Genomic DNA, 19,094 nt, shown 5'->3' with positions numbered 1-19,094 from the left:
CTCCCTTCTCTGCCCCAATTCTCCAGCTCTGGCCTCCCTGCTCCCTTCTCTGCCCCAATTCTCCAGCTCTGGCCTCCCTGCTCTCTTCTCTGCCCTGATTCTCCTGCTCTGGCCTCTCTGCTCCCTTCTCTGCCCCAATTCTCCTGCTCTGGCCTCCCTTCTCTGCCCCAATTCTCCAGCTCTAGCCTCCCTGCTCCCTTCTCTGCCCCGATTCTCTTGCTCTGGCCTCCCTTCTCTGCCCCGATTCTCTTGCTCTGGCCTCCCTTCTCTGCCCCGATTCTCCAGCTCTGGCCTCCCTTCTCTGCCCCGATTCTCCAGCTCTGGCCTCCCTGCTCCCTTCTCTGCCCCGATTCTCAAGCTCTGGCCTCCCTGCTCCCTTCTCTGCCCCAATTCTCCAGCTATGGCCTACCTTCTCTGCCCCAATTCTCCAGCTCTGGTCTCCCTTCTCTGCCCCGATTCTCCAGCTCTGGCCTCCCTGCTCCCTTCTCTGCCCCAATTCTCCAGCTCTGGCCTCCCTTCTCTGCCCCAATTCTCCAGCTCTGGCCTCCCTGCCCCGATTCTCCTGCTCTGGCCTCCCTGCTCCCTTCTCTGCCCCAATTCTCCTGCTCTGGCCTCCCTTCTCTGCCCCAATTCTCCAGCTCTGGCCTCCCTTCTCTGCCCCGATTCTCCAGCTCTGGCCTCCCTGCTCCCTTCTCTGCCCCGATTCTCCTGCTCTGGCCTCCCTTCCCTGCCCCGATTCTCCAGCTCTGGCCTCCCTTCCCTGCCTCGATTCTCCAGCTCTGGCCTCCCTTCTCTGCCCTAATTCTCCAGCTCTGGCCTCCCTTCTCCCTTCTCTGCCCCAATTCTCCAGCTCTGGCCTCCCTGCTTTCTTCTCTGCCCCGATTCTCCTGCTCTGGCTTCCCTTCTCTGCCCCAATTCTCCTGCTCTGGACTCCCTTCTCTGCCTCTTCTCCAGCTCTGGCCTCCCTTCTCTGCCCTAATTCTCCAGCTCTGGCCTCCCTTCTCTGCCCCAATTCTCCAACTCTGGCCTCCCTGCTTTCTTCTCTGCCCCGATTCTCCTGCTCTGGCCTCCCTTCTCTGCCCCAATTCTCCTGCTCTGGCCTCCCTTCTCTGCCCCAATTCTCCTGCTCTGGCCTCCCTTCTCCCTTCTCTGCCCCAATTCTCCAGCTATGGCCTCCCTGCTCCCTTCTCTGCCCCAATTCTCCTGCTCTGGCCTCCCTGCTCTCTTCTCTGCCCTGATTCTCCTGCTCTGGCCTCCCTACTCCCTTCTCTGCCCCAATTCTCCAGCTCTGGCCTCCCTGCTCCCTTCTCTGCCCCGATTCTCCAGCTCTGGCCTCCCTTCTCTGCCCTGATTCTCCAGCTCTGGCCTCCCTGCTCCCTTCTCTGCCCCAATTCTCCAGCTATGGCCTCCCTTCTCTGCCCCAATTCTCCTGCTCTGGCCTCCCTTCTCTGCACCAATTCTCCAGCTCTGGCCTCCCTTCTCTGCCCCGATTCTCCAGCTCTGGCCTCCCTGCTCCCTTCTCTGCCCTGATTCTCCAGCTCTGGCCTCCCTGCTCCCTTCTCTGCCCCAGTTCTCCAGCTCTGGCCTTCCTGCTCTCTTCTTTGCCCCGATTTTCCTGCTCTGGCCACCCTGCTCTCTGCCCCGACTCTCCTGCCCTGCTCAGCCCCAACTCGCCTACCCTTTCCCGCAGTGCGAGCCCGTGGTTGTAACCCGCGGGTTAAAACCACAGGCTCCCACTTAAGGTAAGGGCAGCAAAGAGCATGCGAGTTGGGCCCAGTAAAAAAAAACAACCCAATAACAAAAAAAAACCCAGACAGCAAACACATGCGCAGACCATCTACAGGCAAAGTAGATGGTCTGTGCATACGTCGGGATCGCTAGCTAGCAATCTGTGTTGGCGGATGGGAGGCGTGCCTCTGATCGCCCCCATTAGAATATTCTTATTGGCAGAATCGATCGGCCCTGCCTGGATCAGACACGGATCAGTCACAATCGGGCAGGTTAGTGAATCTAGCCCCAAGAATCTATCAATAAACGATACGATTGTGAGCCCTCTGGGACAGAGAGGGAAAATGCTTTTAGTATCTGTATGTCAACCACTTTGAATGTGTTTGTATAACTACAAAAAGACAGTATCCAAGTCCTAATCCCTTTGTATCACTCCATGGTGTGGCTGCACCTCAAATACCACGGAATTCTGGTCACCACGAAAAAAAATATAAAAGCAAAATTAGAAAAGGTACAGAGAAGAGATGAAAATTATAAAAGGGATGGGACAACTTCTCTATGAGGCACAGTGGTTAAAGCTACAGCCTCAGCACCCTGAGGTTGTGGGTTCAAATCCACGCTGTTCCTTGTGACCCTGAGCAAGTCACTTAATCCCCCCATAGACATTGAGACTGCCAGGACAGACAAGGAAACATGCTACAGCCTCAGCACCTTGAGGTTGTGGGTTCAAATCCCACGCTGTTCCTTGTGACCCTGGGCAAGTCACTTAATCACCCCATAGACATTGAGACTGCCAGGACAGACAAGGAAACATGCTACAGCCTCAGCACCTTGAGGTTGTGGGTTCAAATCCCATGCTGTTCCTTGTGACCCTGGGCAAGTCACTTAATCACCCCATTGCCCCAGGTACGTTAGACAGATTATGAGCCTACTGGGACAGACAGGGAAAAGTACTTCAGTACCTGAATAAATTCATGTAAACCATTCTGAGCTCCCCTGGGAGAACGGTATAGAAAATGGAATACATAAATAAATAGATGATACGGCTCGTCAGCTTGGAGAAGAGATGGCTGAGGGGATATGATAAAATACCGAGTGCAGTGGAATGGGTAGATATAAATCGCTTGTTCACTCTTTCAAAAAAAAATACTAGGACTGTGGGGGGAGGGGCCATGCAATGAAGCTATCTAGGAGTAGATTTTAAACAAATCAGAGAAAATCAGTGTGCAATTTAACTCTTGAGACATGTGGTGAAAGCAGTTAAGATTGGGATAATTTCCTCAAAGAAAAGTCCTTAGCCATTAACGGGAAACTGACAGCATTTAAAGATGCATAGGGATTTCTCTCTCGTCACCTTCAAGGATAAAAGGCAGCTCTAACGGCCATGTACATCTGCTTAGACCAGGGGTAAGCAATTCCAGTCCTCGAAAGCCGGAGCCAGGTCAGGTTTTCAGGATATCCACAATAAATATGCATGAGAGACGCAATGCATGCAAATCCGTCTCATATACATTCATTGTGGATATCCTGAAAACCTGACCTGGCTCCGGCTCTCGAGGACTGGAATTGCCTACCCCTGGCTTAGACCAAGGACTCCTAAATCTGGTCTTTGAATAAGTCCAACAGGTCCAGTTTTCAGCCTTGACCAACATTTTGCAGACTGATTATGGCTCCTCTACTGAACGTAGGCAAATCTCTCGCATTAAACAGGCGTTGTGCAAACGCTGTTTTCAAAAAGTGGGTTTAAGACTCGGGCCCGGGTTGCAGGTTCAAAAAGCCGAGACATAGTCAGGTGCTGCTCAGTAAAATGAATAAAAGCAATTCTGCCCATCCGTCTTGCGTCCTGAAATGTGACAAGCGGAGGGAGGAACAGAAAAAAAATAATGATGAAAACGCAAGCCCAGTTTTAATTTTTTTTAATAAGGTGACAAGTTGAGCAGGCCATGCCTGAAATATTTCTCTGCGTTATTTAATTAATCAGTAAGGCAGAGAGAAAGGAGGAGAGAGGGAGAACTGACTCCTCGCTCCGTATCACTGGGAATAAATTCGGTCTCACGGCCCTGCTGAAATAGACTCAAAAGGAAAGAGAGATTTCTATTTTTGGTCATGTGGTTATTAAAGGATTGTGTGTTACAAGCCATCCAAGGGGTTTAATTAGCATCTCATAGCTAAGCGTGCCACAGGACAGATAACTACAAAGCAGACGGCAGCTGGAATCGGTCCTTACGAGGACATGCACAAAATCAGACTCACGAGCTGAACACAACAGCGCCTCTGACCCTCAAGCGACAAAAAAAAAAAAAACCCAACCAAACCAGCCCAAAGCTGCCAACTGCCTCTTAAGTCTTCATTTGAAGCTTAAGGTTTATGGTTTATTTGCAAATTCTCTGTACTGCCTGTTTATAAATCTAAACACACGAACTCCATAAAATGTAGGATAAACCGAAGCGCTCAGAGTATTTTAAACATCCCATTGTTCGTTAAACCTTAAAATAGAATGACATAAAATACAAAACCACAAAATAAATTAAGTAATCCAAATATAATCCCCCCCCCTTTTTTACAAAACCTCGATAGCGGTGTTTAGTGCAGGCCGGCGCACTAAACACCGCTGTGCTGCTCCCCACATGCGGAGTTCCTATGAGCGTCGAGAGCAGCACAGAGCATTCAGCGCGCCGGCCTGCGCTAAAACCCGTTATCGTTATTATGGCAAGCTAGGGGCTCCCTTTTACGAAGGTGCGCCAGCGTTTTTAGCACGCGCGCTAGCCGAAAAAACTACCGCCCGCTTAAAAGGAGGCGGTAGCGACCAGCGCACCTTTGTAAAAGGAGCCCTAAACGTCCTCAGTCCCGCGTGGCTGCCTTCCATCAGCACCGATTACCACTGCCTGGGTCCCCCCATCCCCCCTCACCCCCCCCCCGACCATAGCTGAATTTTCTAAGCACTTTCTTATCAAACTTTTAGGAAGTCAATCAAAACTGACCTCTTTGACAAATTTCTCTGACCCCCATTTCAACCTTTTTTTTTTTTTAATTTCTTTATTCATTTTTTCATATTATAACAAGTGTATCAGAAAAATACATATAATCTTATAAACATACACTTGATTTTCCTTCATGAATACTTTAAGTACAATATATCATATTTAAATTCATATTTTTATAATGTTTTAGATAATATGTAAATCATTTAATATGTATGACAAATATAAATAAAATAAAAAAAGCCCCCCCAAGCCCTCCCTTCCTATTTCAGAAACTCTAACCTAATACTTCAAAATGCATTAATTAATTCATACATATTGTGAGGTAAATAAAATAATACCTACCCATATCCCCACTTAACAAATCTCTTATTATGGGAAAATGTTATTAATCATTACAAAAATCTGCTAATGGTCTCCAAATCTTCAGAAATTTACCAAAATAACCTTTCTGTGTTGCTATTGTGCGCTCCATTTTATATATATGGCATACCGAATTCCACCAAAAGTTATAACTTAATCTGTCAAATTTCATCACATAATAATAAATTTTTATTCATATTAACAATTATGACCCATTTCAACCTTGACGTATTTCCAAAACACTTCCACATAAATTTGACTAACCGTAACATGCTAAAGTCTTTCTGTAATTCGCTCTCTGTATACAGTCTCTTCCTCTGTTAACCGCTTTGAACTGCTTTTGGTATTGCGGTGTATAAAAATATCATTAAGGACTGAAGTATTGTCTCGCACATAACCTGAACTCTATCATCTGAAGCCACCCTAAATATGTCAGCAGCAGTGCTAATCTTACGTTATCTCAAATATTATTACATACCTCTCTAGCAACAACACTCGTATTGTAAAGCTGTGACCTAGTGCATGTCTTCTATTATGGCACTATCTGTGCTATATGAGAGAGATAAATGCACACAATAGCGATCCCTAGAGGTCTTCACGGATGAATTTCAGAAGTGTTTATCTGGCCCTTTGTGAAGGAGAAGGAAGAGAAAAGTTCATGTTGTGAAGAGGGACTCACCTGATCTCTGATTGCCCGGTGTGCCAATAATTCTGTTGTGCGTAGGCTGGTTTCTTCCATCTTTAATCTCGATTGTGAAGATGGTTTTCATGTCTTCTTGATTAGCCTCGGTCGGGCTTTTCTCACTGCTCTTGATCTCCCTGGCCTTGCCCGACCCTGCTCCAAGTCTGTGAGCAGAGATGGAGGGCTGGGTGCCGGACTCCTCTGCTGCTATAAAGCTTCTCTCATCGTTTTCAAAGTGCCTCCTCTGTGATGTCATTCCTGTGCTCTCCAATTGGCCAACAAGGCTCCTCCCACCAAAACCACCCTCCTGTTTATCAGCTCTCGAGCCCCCGCGGTGGACTTGGCTAATTTCAGCCTTTTCTTCCTGGGAGGAGTTCCGCCGCTCTCCCGAGCTGTGACCATGCCAAGATTCTGGAACAGAAGAAGCTTTAGAAGACCCGGGTCGGAAGCTCCTCACATCATCCGGCATGGCCAAACCTTTGGACCCCGATCTGCTGCCGGAGGTGCCGTCAGCCTGGTTCTGAGATTGCCCCTGGCCCGCTTTTGCTCCTTGCGGAATCGAATTTCCCGCCGCACCTCGCGTAAGTCCTGGAGTCACCGTGCTTCGGCCGTCTTCCTTGCTTTTTCGCAGAATGTCATCTTGTCTTTTCTGGAAGAGGCCTTCAGAATTCTGTTTGCTCTTCTCGTTTGCTCTGGGGGAAGTTGGGGTGTCCCGGTTCCTGACAGCCGGGCTGGCTGAAAAAAAGAGGTGCTCCTGCTGGACTTGAGAGCCTCCCTCAGCGCTCTCTGCTTTCTGGTTCGCAAAGCTGGTCCCATGTTTAAAGTTTGCACTTGGAGACTCTTCTGTAAATTTCTTAGCTCGATCGCGGATGGAATTGGCTCTCAGGAATGGAGGGGAAGTTACTTGATCTTTGGCATTCTCGGAAGCTACAAACCAAAAAAAAAAAGAAAGAAAGAAAGATGGATAGAGAGAGAAAAAGTGCGACAGGGTGAGAGACTAGTTCTGAAACAGCCCTTTTCACTTAACTCTTTCCTGGGCTCGGTCCCTGTCAAATTTCTCCTTGCAATTCTCATCTCAGCTAGTGCAACTGGCATTTTGCCTAAGAGGGAGACTTGCTTATGTCACATTTCTGCCTAAAATCCCCACTTGCTAGCTCAAAATTAAATAAATGCAGACGGAAAAGCCAGCAGCTCATGAGCAGAAAGTTCTTGTGATGATTTTAACATCAGGGTGTCCAGCCTCTATAACACTGACAACTTTAACCCCAATCTAAAATAAAATGCCATTAAAAAAAATAAGATTCAGGACCCTCAGGCTCATTATGACAGGGGTTGCCATACAACAGATTATAAATAATTGGAAAAACTGGGATAGGCTGAATTATAGCTTTTGGTGGAACTCTTTGTGTCGCATTTTCAAAATGGGAAGGATAATTGCCGTGCAGCAAGGAAATTTTAAGAGATTTCAGGTTATTTGGGAGCCATTTTCAAAATGGGAAGGATAATTGCCGTGCAGCAAGGAAATTTTAAGAGATTTCAGGTTATTTGGGAGCCATTTTCAAATGGGAAGGATAATTGCCGTGCAGCAAGGAAATTTTAAGAGATTTCAGGTTATTTGGGAGCCATTTTCAAAATGGGAATGATAATTGCCGTGCAGCAAGGAAATTTTAAGAGATTTCAGGTTATTTAGGAGCCATTTTCAAAATGGGAAGGATAATTGCCGTGCAGCAAGGAAATTTTAAGAGATTTCAGGTTATTTGGGAGCCATTTTCAAAATGGGAAGGATAATTGCCGTGCAGCAAGGAAATTTTAAGAGAAATCAGGTTATTTGGGAGCCATTTTCAAAATGGGAAGGATAATTGCCGTGCAGCAAGGAAATTTTAAGAGATTTCAGGTTATTTGGGAGCCATTTTCAAAATGGGAAGGATAATTGCCGTGCAGCAAGGAAATTTTAAGAGATTTCAGGTTATTTGGGAGCCATTTTCAAAATGGGAAGGATAATTGCCGTGCAGCAAGGAAGTTTTAAGAGATTTCAGGTTATTTGGGAGCCATTTTCAAAATGGGAAGGATAATTGCCGTGCAGCAAGGAAATTTTAAGAGATTTCAGGTTATTTGGGAGTCATTTTCAAAATGGGAAGGATAATTGCCGTGCAGCAAGGAAATTTTAAGAGATTTCAGGTTATTTGGGAGCCATTAACAAGAAACTGTAACGATTGAAAGTGCTGCATAGAATAAGCATTAATTCCCTTTTGTTCATACACGTCCAGGGTGGGGTGGGGGGTTGGGAATATTTTAGGATTTCTCCTGCTTATGATTAATTGTTGGAGATAAGGGAGGGGGGATATTTGATGAAAGCTATAATTTGATGATATAATAAGTAATGTTAAAAGTATAAAATGATTGTATTTTGTGTTATACTTATTGTGAGTTTAAAAAATGAATAAAGATTAAAAAAAAAAAAAAGATTCAATGAAGCAGTTTTAGATATCTAGATAGCAGGTAGCATAATGACCTCTCCGACCAACCACCCATTTATTTGAACGCGACTTTTCCAAACAGATCATGGAGGATGATTCTATAAGGGATAATAGGCACCTATGTTCCTTTATGAACTTCTGCTGTAATCAGTCATATACACACGTTGGCAACAGCTGGTATTAATGGGCATGAGATATGTGTATAAGTTAATTAGGTTACCAGACGTCTGGATTTCCCCAGATGGCTTTCCAAAACCCGGCACTATATCCGGGTTTTGAAAAGCTTTCCAGGTAGCAGCGACGTCGGGAGGGCATCTGCGCCTGCAATGCGGCGACGCCAGGCGCATGCGTGCGACATCATGGCATCAAACCAGCGCATGCGCAGACGCCCTCCCGACAAGCAACCAGGTTAAGGGGGCGGGGCTGGGGAATGGGGCACGACTCGGTTGGAGCGGGGCGGGCCTGGGGGTGGAGCCATGGGTCCGGATTTTTGTTCCCGAAAATCTTGTAACCCTGAACTTAATGTTCCGTAAGTTGTTGTGTCCTGCCCACCTCTGCCTGCAAACCATCCGCTACCGAAGGTACGCAGGAAGTTACAGAACAGAGCAGAGAGTATGTGCGGCATTTCACTCATGTGTGAAAAAATGAGCGCATATATTCTGGTGTTCTAGTCATTCACACAGGTACAGGCTCAAGATCCTTTATCTGAAATGCTCAGGACCAGAGACTTTTTGGATTTTGGAAGGAGGCATCACACTTGCCGCAGCTTTTCACATTCTGTGCCACTTCCTGCCCTTGCTGACATCATTTCCTGTTTTCTCCCTGGCTGGGCGCGGCAGAGGGAAGCCTGTGGGGCAACACTTCAGAGGTGCACAGTGTGAGGTAAGATGGACAACTGAACTAACATCAGCGTAGAGTGAATTTTGTATGACGACTTTGGGGCCATGTTTCACTTTTTATGCTAAAAGTGAGCTCTTTTTTTTTTGTAATGATATGCATCAACGTTACAATAAAATTTTGGGTTTTGGAGCTTTTCGGTTTTTAGATTTTCAGATAAAAAGATAGTCAACCTGAATTTGACATGTAAATGTTAGCTATAGAGAATAACACAGGGAAAAAATCTGTCCCCGTCACTGCCCTATCACCTGACCACCGTCCCCTTCACCGCCCCGTCCTTGCAGCATCCACCCTTCCCTCTCGCCACTTCACTGCCCTTTGGCACCCCTCGCATGGTCCGTGCATCTCCCTCCCCCTTACCTTTGCAACGCGTTTTAAGGTTTGATTAGCTTGATGAAAGCCGCCGGAGTGTTCATGCAGTCACGAGCGTGTGTGGGCGGAAGCTTCTCCTCTGATGCAACCGGAAGTTGCGTCAGAGGATAAGCTCCTGCCCATACGTGCACGCGACTGCACGTACGCTCCGGCGGCTTTCAACAAGTCTCCAACCTTAAAACGCACCGCAAAGGTATGGGGGAGGGAGGGAGATAGATTTGGGTAGGTAGGAAGGAGGTTGGGGGCCGCGCGTTCTCTCCCACATGACTGTTTAAATGCTTTTATACGACTTGCTCAATATCGCATCGATTAAAAGCAATTAAATCAATTAACTTAGGCGGTGGTAGGGCAGTTAAAGCCGACTAAATTTCGGTGGCTGTTGTAGAATCCAACCCTAAGTGCCTAACTTAATGCAATAATTAGATAATTAGCACCTCATAATTGGCTTAAATTAAAATTGGATGGGAAGTGCCTCAGCCAATCAGGGCCTAAGGCCCCACCCCCTGCATCACACGATGCACCAGGGCGTGGCCTAAGGCTTCAGACTCATCGCGGGAGGCATCTGAGTAGGAGGGATTGAGCACCCTCCTGCTCCGTTAAAGGTACAGGGAGGCGGGGGTGGGGGTGAGGACCGGAGGTGGGGAGAGGGCGTCCGGGGGGGGGGTGGCATCAGGGAGTTGGCATCCCTCCTGCCGTTACCTTAGTTTTTGGGTGGGACCGATGGCAGGAGGGAGTGGGAACCCTCTTGCCATAATTATTTTCGACGCAGCTGCGGGACAAATTTTTGGGGGGGTTCAGGGAGGGAAGGGGGTTAGGCGTGCTTGTTGGGAGGGGGATAGTAGTTGTAGATATGGCAGGAGGGTGTGGGATCCTCCTGCCATAATTTTAAAGAGTACGAGGAGGGGTGGGCCGGGCCGATGGCGCTTTTGCAATGGCAGGAGGGAGTTGGCATCCCTCCTGCCATATTTGCGAAGATCGGGTGGCCAGCGTCGGGCCCAATGGCAGCGGCGGCAGTGGATTTAAAACCACGGGCTTGCTCTGCTAAAAAGCATTGCAAGCACGTGGTTTTAAAGAGTAAAAGAGGGCAGAAGAGTCGGCCTGGATTGAAGCGACTGGTCTTCAGCAGTCGCTCTTTTTTTCTGGTCGGCAAGCCCAATCGGTGTTAGCTAAAGTGTTTCGTGAATTGCTGCCCTCCCAAATTTGCATGCCATTTCCCTCATTTGCATGCACGGATCAGGAGGGGATTGCTGAACACTTTAGTGAATCGGGCCGGAGGGAAATCTGCTCGCTAAGGGATCGGAATACGATCGGTTTGCTTAGTGAACCCTGGCCCTAGTCCAAGGCACCTACCGAAAGTGGACATGGTTTTCATGGTGTGAATAACAAGAAGAAAGACCTGGCAAAGCTTGAAGACCGGTCTGAAATTTGACAGCTCAAATTTAATGCTAAGAAATGCAAGGTCATGCATTTGGGCTGCAAAAACCCAGGGGAACAGTACAGTTTAAGGGGTGAAGAACTTATGTGCACGACGGAAGAGCGGAACTTGGGTGTGATTGTATGTTGGGGCCTGATGCACATGCTGGCCCTGTGGACCGGCAGGAAATTTCTGTGGACCGGCACTGGTTGAAGAACATTGCTCTAGAGCAGTGCTTCTCAGCTCAGTCCTGGAGTATCCCCCATTGCCAGTCAGGTTTTCAGGCTATCCACAATGAATAAGCATGAAAGAAATTTGCATAGAATAGAGGAAGTGAATGCAAATCAAGTTTATGCATATTCATTGTGGATATCCTGAAATCCCGATTGCTTTACTAAGAAAAGCTGTTTAAATATTAAGGGCGTAATGGTTCCCAGCCCTGTCCTGGAGGACCATGCAAATCTCTCTCATGCATATTCATCTTAAGGTAGCCAAAAAGGTTGAAAAGGTGACGGCGAGAGCTAGAAGGATGCTAGGGTGCATAGGGAGAGGTATGGCCAGTAGGAAAAAGGAGGTATTGATGCCTCTGTATAAGACTCTGGTGAGACCTCATTTAGAGGCCGCACCTTCTAAAACACTGTTCTTCAACCACAGGTCAATGGACCGGTGCCGGTCCACAGAAATTTCCTGCCAGTCCACAGAACCAGCATGTGCAGCAGGCCTAAAATAGTGTTCTTCAACTGACGGTCCACGGTGTGATCGATGCGGCGATATCTTTGAGCCAGTTCCCTCTTTCTCAGTGATTCAGTGCACAAAGCCACGGGCAGTGGCTCCTACGCCTGAATTGGAAGCCTTCTCTCCGACGTTGTAATGTCAGAGGTAAGACTTCTAGATGAGGCATGGGATTCATAAGGAGCCGCTGCCCGCAGCTTTGTGGACTGCATCAGTGAGGAAGATGGAGCCAGCCTGAGGATAACACCGGGGGCGGCATAAAATGGCCAGGCGGGAGCAGGCCAGAAGGTAAGGCATAGCATGGAAGGAGGGAGACAACAAAGGTAGGGGGGAATGATTTTATTTTTTAATTTAGTGATTGAATTATGTCAATTTTGAAAATTTACATCTGCTGTCAGTGAGCTTTGTGTAGTTTAATTTTGTGCTTAACCATTATGTGTTGTTAATAAGATTATATTGTGTATCTGTGAAAAATGAATGGAAAAAATAGTGTTACAATTAGTACTATTATGGGGATGGGATCTGGGGTGGAGATTGGGTAGAAATGGGCGGGGTCTGGCCCACGACGTAGCCCAGTGTTCTTCAACCGCTGGCCCACAAAATAATTCTTTTATTCCTGCCGGTCCACAGGTGTAAAACGGTTGAAGAACACTGTTCTAAAAGATATAAAAAGGATGGAGTCGGTCCAGAGGAAGGCTACTAAAATGGTATGTGGTCATCATAAGGCGTATGCGGAAAGACTTAAAGATCTCAATTTGTTTACTTTGGAGGAAAAGTGGGAGAGCGGAGATATGATAGAGACGTTTAAATACAATCAGCAAAAAAAATTGTTATTAGCCTAGTGGTGGGGATACCCCATGAAAGTACAGCGTGAGAAGTGCTATAGCAGGAAGATCTACTCGCTGCTGTTTGTGCCGTCGTCAGAAGATAAGTGAACTGTTTTGTTCTTTTTCTGGCTCCCTGTGCACAGTGGTGGCTTTGGTCCCATTTTGAAACGTGTGGAGTTTTTTTTGCCTATGATACAGAGCAGGACTGGCTTAAGAACTCATTGGATTGCCATCCGTATATTGTTGATAAGTTGAGGCTTTTTCTCCACTTATTATAAATGTACTTTCATGGGGTATCTCCACCACTAGGCTAATAACAATTTTTTTGCTGATTGTATTTATATCTTGTCATTGCGATTTGGATTCTTGAGAGATGTTTTGTTTTTTTTAGTATAATATTTCTTTACTAGTGTTTTAGGCCTTTACATTCGTTACAGTAACGGGTGCTAGAATAGCCCCACCTATACCTGACCCTGACTCTGACCCCACCCATGCCCCTGCCTCCCACTGATCCCAGTCCCACCACCTCACCTTTCACCATTTCCTTTGTACCCTTTTGGCCCTCCTGACAGGGTCTTTACTTACCCGAGGCGGCAGCAGCAGTCCTGACGTACCAACCTTTCCTCCCTCAGTGCCCCAAAGCAGCAGTGGTCCTACCATTTCCATCTCTCCCTTTCCCCCTTTCACACCCTCTACCATCTCTCTCTGACCCTGTTTCACCTCTTTTGCCATCTTTCCCTTTCCTGTCCCCCTCTGTCCTTCCCCAAGATCATCTTTCTCTCCTGCCCCCTCCACACTCCCTGAAGTCTATCTCTCCCTATCCCCTACCATCTCTCCTGGTCCCCCTAGTAGCCCCTCTGTCCTTCTCATCCATCTGTCTCTGTCTCTCTCTCCTCACCTCCTGCCTCTGCGGAGCTCTCGCAGCTCCTCCTCGTCCTCCTCCAGCCAGGCTTCAGCCATTTTCCGCCACAGCCTGCAGCCGCCGACATCCGCCTCGGGGGATTCTCGCGCATGTGCACTCCTACCTGCGGTGCCCTACAGCGCACGGAAAACGGGAGCACGCAGGTGGGAGTGCGCATGCGCGCTTAGGGCTTTATTATATTAGATTGGGCAAAACCAACATATACAGAACAAGAGAGAGCAAAAACACATCCGCAAAGCCAGTTCGGCCACCCAAACAGGGTAGGCTACAAACACAAAACAACAATACAGCAGAAAGCAGATGTCAAGATGTGAGACATGCCCAATTACATGAGTTTATAATGACCCCAACAACCCACCCCAACAAGAACAAAGCAACCTTTGCCAACTGACTTTGCCAAAAAAGCAGAGTACTAAACTAAAAAAGTTATAAAAGACAGACAATGGTATGAAAAAGGATCTGCAAAAGTTAGAGGAATGGTCTAATGCCTGGCAACTAAAATTAAATGCAGAGTAATGCATTTTGGGATTAATAATAGGAAGGAACCGTATATGCTGGGAGGAGAGAAGCTGATATGCACGGACGGGGAGCGGGACCTTGGGATGATAGTGTCCGAAGATCTAAAGGTGAAAAAAACAGTGTGACAAGGCTGCTGCCAGAAGGATGCTGGGCTGTATAAAGAGAGGCATAGTCAGTAGAAGGAAGAAGGTGTTGATGCCCCTGTGCAGGTCATTGGTGAGGCCCCACTTGGAGTATTGTGTTCAGTTTTGGAGACCGTATCTGGCGAAGGACGTAAGAAGACTTAAGGCGGTCCAGAGGAGGGCGACAAAAATGATAGGAGGCTTGCGCCAGAAGACGTATGAGGAGAGACTGGAAGCCCTGAATATGTATACCCTAGAGCAGTGTTCGTCAACCTTTTTACACCCGTGGACCGGCAGAAAAAAAATAATTATTTTGTGGACCGGCAAACTACTAGGACTAAAATTTAAAAACCCCGTTTCCGTCCCATCTCCGCGAGTCGGTCCCCACAAATCATCTGATCCCATCCACACAAGCCTCAGTTATGATTTTATATTGAATGTATTTTATTAAAGTATAAAAAGAAACAATATTCTGTACAATTGTCATTTTATAAATACAAATAATTCAGAGCAGGATCAACAAAACCCCTGTCTCCCCTCTCCTTCACATATATTCCCTCTACTATCAAGAAAACTGAACAAGCCAAATTATTACAGAATGCTAAAAGAATACTGCAGTCACACATGAAAGGAATAGTTTTAGGGGAGTGCAACTAGGGCAACTGCTCCCTGGTCAGAGAGCGCCCTAAGCCAGCTGGAAGCTAAAGAAGCACTGCCTGGGCTTTGCAGTCCCCAGTTATGTCTAACACCAGCTCTAGCAGGATATATATTTCAAATCTGATATATTCTAATCACAAAATAGAAATAAAATTATTTTTTTCTACCTTTTGTCGTCTCTGGTTTCTGCTTTCAATCTTCTTTTCACTCTCTTCCTTCCAGCGTCTGCCCTCTCTGTCTCTTCAATCCAGCATCTGCCCCTTCCATCCACTGTCTGTCCTCTCCCCCTTCCATATGGTATCTGTCTTCTTTCTATGCCCCTCTCCCCTTTCCATCCAGCTTGTGCCCCCTCTCTCCTTTTTACATGATTCTATAATCTAACCAAATAACATCGTACAGAGACTAAAAATCCAGCATCCCAACCCTCCCGATCCCCCCCCCCCTCAGACCTGTGTGGTAGTCAATCAAAATTAGAAAAGATGGAAAAGACTGAGAGATGTTTTAATACCTACGTGGCATAAATGCACATGCGTTTAATCTCTCATTTGAAAGGAAGCTCTGTAATGAGAGGGCATAGGATGAAGTTAAGAGGTGACAGGCTCCGGAGTAATCTAAGGAAATACTTTTTTACAGAAAGGGTGGTAGAGGTGTGGAACAGTCTCTTGCAAGAGGTTAAATTGAATCAGGTTGGGCAGACTGGATGGACCATTTGGGTCTTTATCTGCCGTCATCTACTATGTTACTATGTCTGATTTCAAGAAAGCCTTGGATAGGCACATCTGGTATCTTAAGAGAGAGGAAGATATAATGGTTATTGCGGATGGGCAGACTGGATGGGCCATTTGGCCTTTATCTACCATCAGCTCTCTATGTTTCATGCAGGTGCCCGCTTTGGACTTAGGTGCCAGTGGGCACCTAACATAGAAGCTGATATTTAGGCCAAGCCTAAATACGGTGCGCCTTAAAGGCACTCCTAGGCGTAATTTTATAAATGGCGCCTAACTGAAGATCAACATGCACTAAGCACTGCATTCATAGGCGCCTATGGCTTACGCGCCGTTTATAGAATCGGCCTCTAATTAACTCTAACCACCAATATTGACTGTATTTGGTATTAACTGGCACCAATTAGCAGTTATACGCGCACCTGCCCTTAGTCGGGATTCTGCAAAATGAGGGCACAGTTTCTATAGCATTCAACAAGCAACGAAGCTAGTGAAAGGTATGGAGAACCTGGCCTACAAGGAACGACTTGGGAGACTGGGGTTGTTCTCCCTTGAGAAGAGGAGACTGCGAGGGGATCTGATCGAGACTTTCAAAATACTGAAAGGATTCGACAAAATGGAGCAGGGAAAGCAGTTATTTACAATGGCCAGTGTGACACGGATAAGAGGACATAGACTGAAGCTGAGGGGGGACAGGTCCAGGATGAATATCGGGAAGTTCTGGTTCACGTAGCGAGTGGTGGACACCTGGAATGCTCTCCCAGAGGAAGTAATTGCAGAATCCACCGTTCTAGGATTTAAGGGTAAACTAGATGCACATCTCCTTAAGAGTGGCATAGAGTGGTACGGTTAAGGGTAAATTAGATGCACATCTCCTTAAGAGTGGCATAGAGTGGTACGGTTAAGGGTAAATTAGATGCACATCTCCTTAAGAGTGGCATAGAGTGGTACGGTTAAGGGTAAATTAGATGCACATCTCCCTTGAGAAGCATACAGTGATATGGGGACTAAAACTATGCCAGGGTACACCTGGCGGGGCCTCCGCGTGTGCGGATCACCGGACTTGATGGACCCAGGGTCTGATCCGGAGATGGCAATTCTTATGTTCTTAATAATAATAATAATAATAATAACAGGTTATATACCACAGGACCGTGAAGTTCTATGCGGTTTACAATGATTAGAAAGTTGCTACAGATTGAGTGGAACTTACAGTAAGACAGTATAGATCTGGGAGGGGGCACAGGCAGGTTGGGGGTGAGCCATCGAGCTAACTTAAGTGCTCGCCCCTAAAAGTTAGGTGCATCGCTATACTTATGCTAATATGTGAAAGTGGCAACTGAGCGTGTAGGATCCCTGCATCGAACTTTAGGTGTGCTCTAGAGCAGTGCTTCTCAGCTCAGTCCTGGAGTGCCCCCATTGCCAGTCAGGTTTTCAAGATATCCACAATGAATATGCACGAGAAAATGGAGTAGATTCTGCGCCGTTCACGCAGGAGGGTGTTTATGAGCAACTTGAAAAACTGAAGGTGGACAAAGCGATGGGACCAGACGGGATCCATCCCAGGATACTAAGGGAGCTCAGAGAGGTTCTGGCGAGTCCTATTAAAGACTTGTTCAACAAATCTCGGGAGACGGGAGTGATTCCTGGGGATTGGAGGAGAGCGGATGTGGTACCTATTCATAAAAGTGGTCACAGGGATGAAGCAGGAAACTACAGGCCGGTGAGCCTCACTTCAGTTGTTGGAAAAATAATGGAAGTGTTGCTGAAAGAAAGGATAGTGTATTTCCTTGAATCTAATGGGTTACAGGATCCGAGGCAACATGGCATTACAAAAGGTAAATCGTGCCAAACGAACCTGATTGAATTTTTTGATTGGGTGACCAGAGAGCTGGATCGAGGACATATGCTAGATGTAATTTACTTGGATTTCAGCAAAGCCTTTGATACAGTTCCTCATAGGAGACTGTTGAACAAACTTGAAGGGCTGAAGTTAGGACCCAAAGTGGTGAACTGGGTCATGAAAAACTGGCTGTTGGACAGACGCCAGAGGGTGGTGGTTATGGAAGTCGCTCGAAGGAAGGAAAGGTGACTAGTGGAGTCCCTCAGGGTTCGGTGCTGGGGCCAATCCTGTTCAATATGTATGTGAGTGACATTGCTGAAGGGTTCCTATTGTATCCCTATTGCTTTGTTTTGTATACCTTGTTATACTTACCATGCTGTCTTGCTTCTCCACTGGAGACGATTGTGTTATTGTATTGGTTTGCTTTATTTCAATAAAAATATTTAAAAAAATAAAGAACAAATGAAGGCCAGGCACATGATTTGATTTCATTCATTTGATGCTATAAAATGTAGGTCATTTATAAAGTTGTCTGATCTGTGGACCATCAAAAATTGCTGCTTCCAGTTTTTCCATGGTAAGTCCAGGTAACATATGCACTATGGGGCTCATGAAAAAAACAAAAAACGTTCAAAAAGTGGCCTAAACGGTACTTGGACGATCAAAAAGACAGATCATCCATGTACTGATGATTAAAGCTGGTTTTAGATGTACAGTACTCCCCCGATATTTGCGGGGGTCCGTTCCAGGAACCCCCCACGAATCTTGAAAAACTGCGAATACGGTTTTTCATGGAGGAGCCTGAAGAGGGCAGCGGGAAAGGGCAGCAGGAGAGCAGCCGGAGCACCATGAGTGCAGGAAATTACTCGCGGTATGCTCCAACCGCCTCTTCCTGCACTAAGTCGGGCCTTATCCCAATCAGGAGCTGCGTGTCAAAGCAGCTCCTGATTGGATAAAGCCCGACTTAGTGCAGGAAGAGGCGGTCAGACCGTACCGCAAGTGATTTCCTGCATTCGCGGCGCTCCGGCTTCTCTCTCCTGCCTCTCCCGCTGCCCTCTCCTTGTCGGCAGTTCGCGGTCAGAAAATATCTCGAATGACCGGGACCATGAACTGCCAACCGAGAACAACCGGGGGAACACTGTATCTAAAACCAGCTTAAGCCTTTACCGTGCCTCTGAACGCCTAGAGAAAAAAGAGGGTTAGAAGGAAAAGTGTGCCTTTTTGCAGATGATACCAAGATTTGTAACAGAGTAGACCTGAAGAAAGAGTGGGAAAATATGAAAAAGATCTGCAAAAGTTAGAGGAATGGTCTAATGCCTGGCAACTAAAATTCAATGCAAAGAAATGCAGAGTAATGCATTTGGGGATTAATAATAGGAAGGAACCGTATATGCTGGAGGAGAGAAGCTGATATGCACGGACGGGGAGAGGGACCTTGGGGTGATAGTGTCCGAAGATCTAAAGGCGAAAAAACAGTGTGACAAGACAGTGGCTGCTGCCAGAAGGATACTGGGCTGTATAAAGAGAGGCGTGGTCAGTAGAAGGAAGAAGGTGTTGATGCCCCTGTACAGGTCATTGGTGAGGCCCCACTTGGAGTATTGTGTTCAGTTTTGGAGACCGTATCTGGCGAAGGACGTAAGCAGACTTGAGGCGGTCCAGATGGAGGGCGACGAAAATGATAGGAGGGCTTGCGCCAGAAGACGTATGAGGAGAGACTGGAAGCCCTGAATATGTATACCCTAGAGGAAAGGAGAGACAGGGGAGATATGATTCAGACGTTCAAATACTTGAAGGGTATTAACGTAGAACAAAATATTTTCCAGAGAAAGGAAA

At 46.7% G+C, this 19,094-nt stretch overlaps 1 protein-coding gene across 1 annotated transcript in view; it reads right to left on the bottom strand.

The window, feature by feature from the left end:
* The window catches only part of SMTN (smoothelin), a 336,207-nt gene that overhangs the window by 100,537 nt on the left and 216,576 nt on the right, over window positions 1–19,094 (bottom strand). The window contains exon 10 of the mRNA XM_033956006.1: window positions 5,752–6,681. Within this exon, the coding sequence (XP_033811897.1) occupies window positions 5,752–6,681 (930 nt within the window). The remainder of the gene's footprint in view (window positions 1–5,751; window positions 6,682–19,094) is intronic.

This window comes from Geotrypetes seraphini, chromosome 8 (assembly GCF_902459505.1).
Source record: "Geotrypetes seraphini chromosome 8, aGeoSer1.1, whole genome shotgun sequence".
In the NCBI taxonomy this organism is placed as follows: Eukaryota; Metazoa; Chordata; class Amphibia; order Gymnophiona; family Dermophiidae; genus Geotrypetes; species Geotrypetes seraphini.
This window is presented reverse-complemented; position numbering and strand designations above follow the sequence as displayed.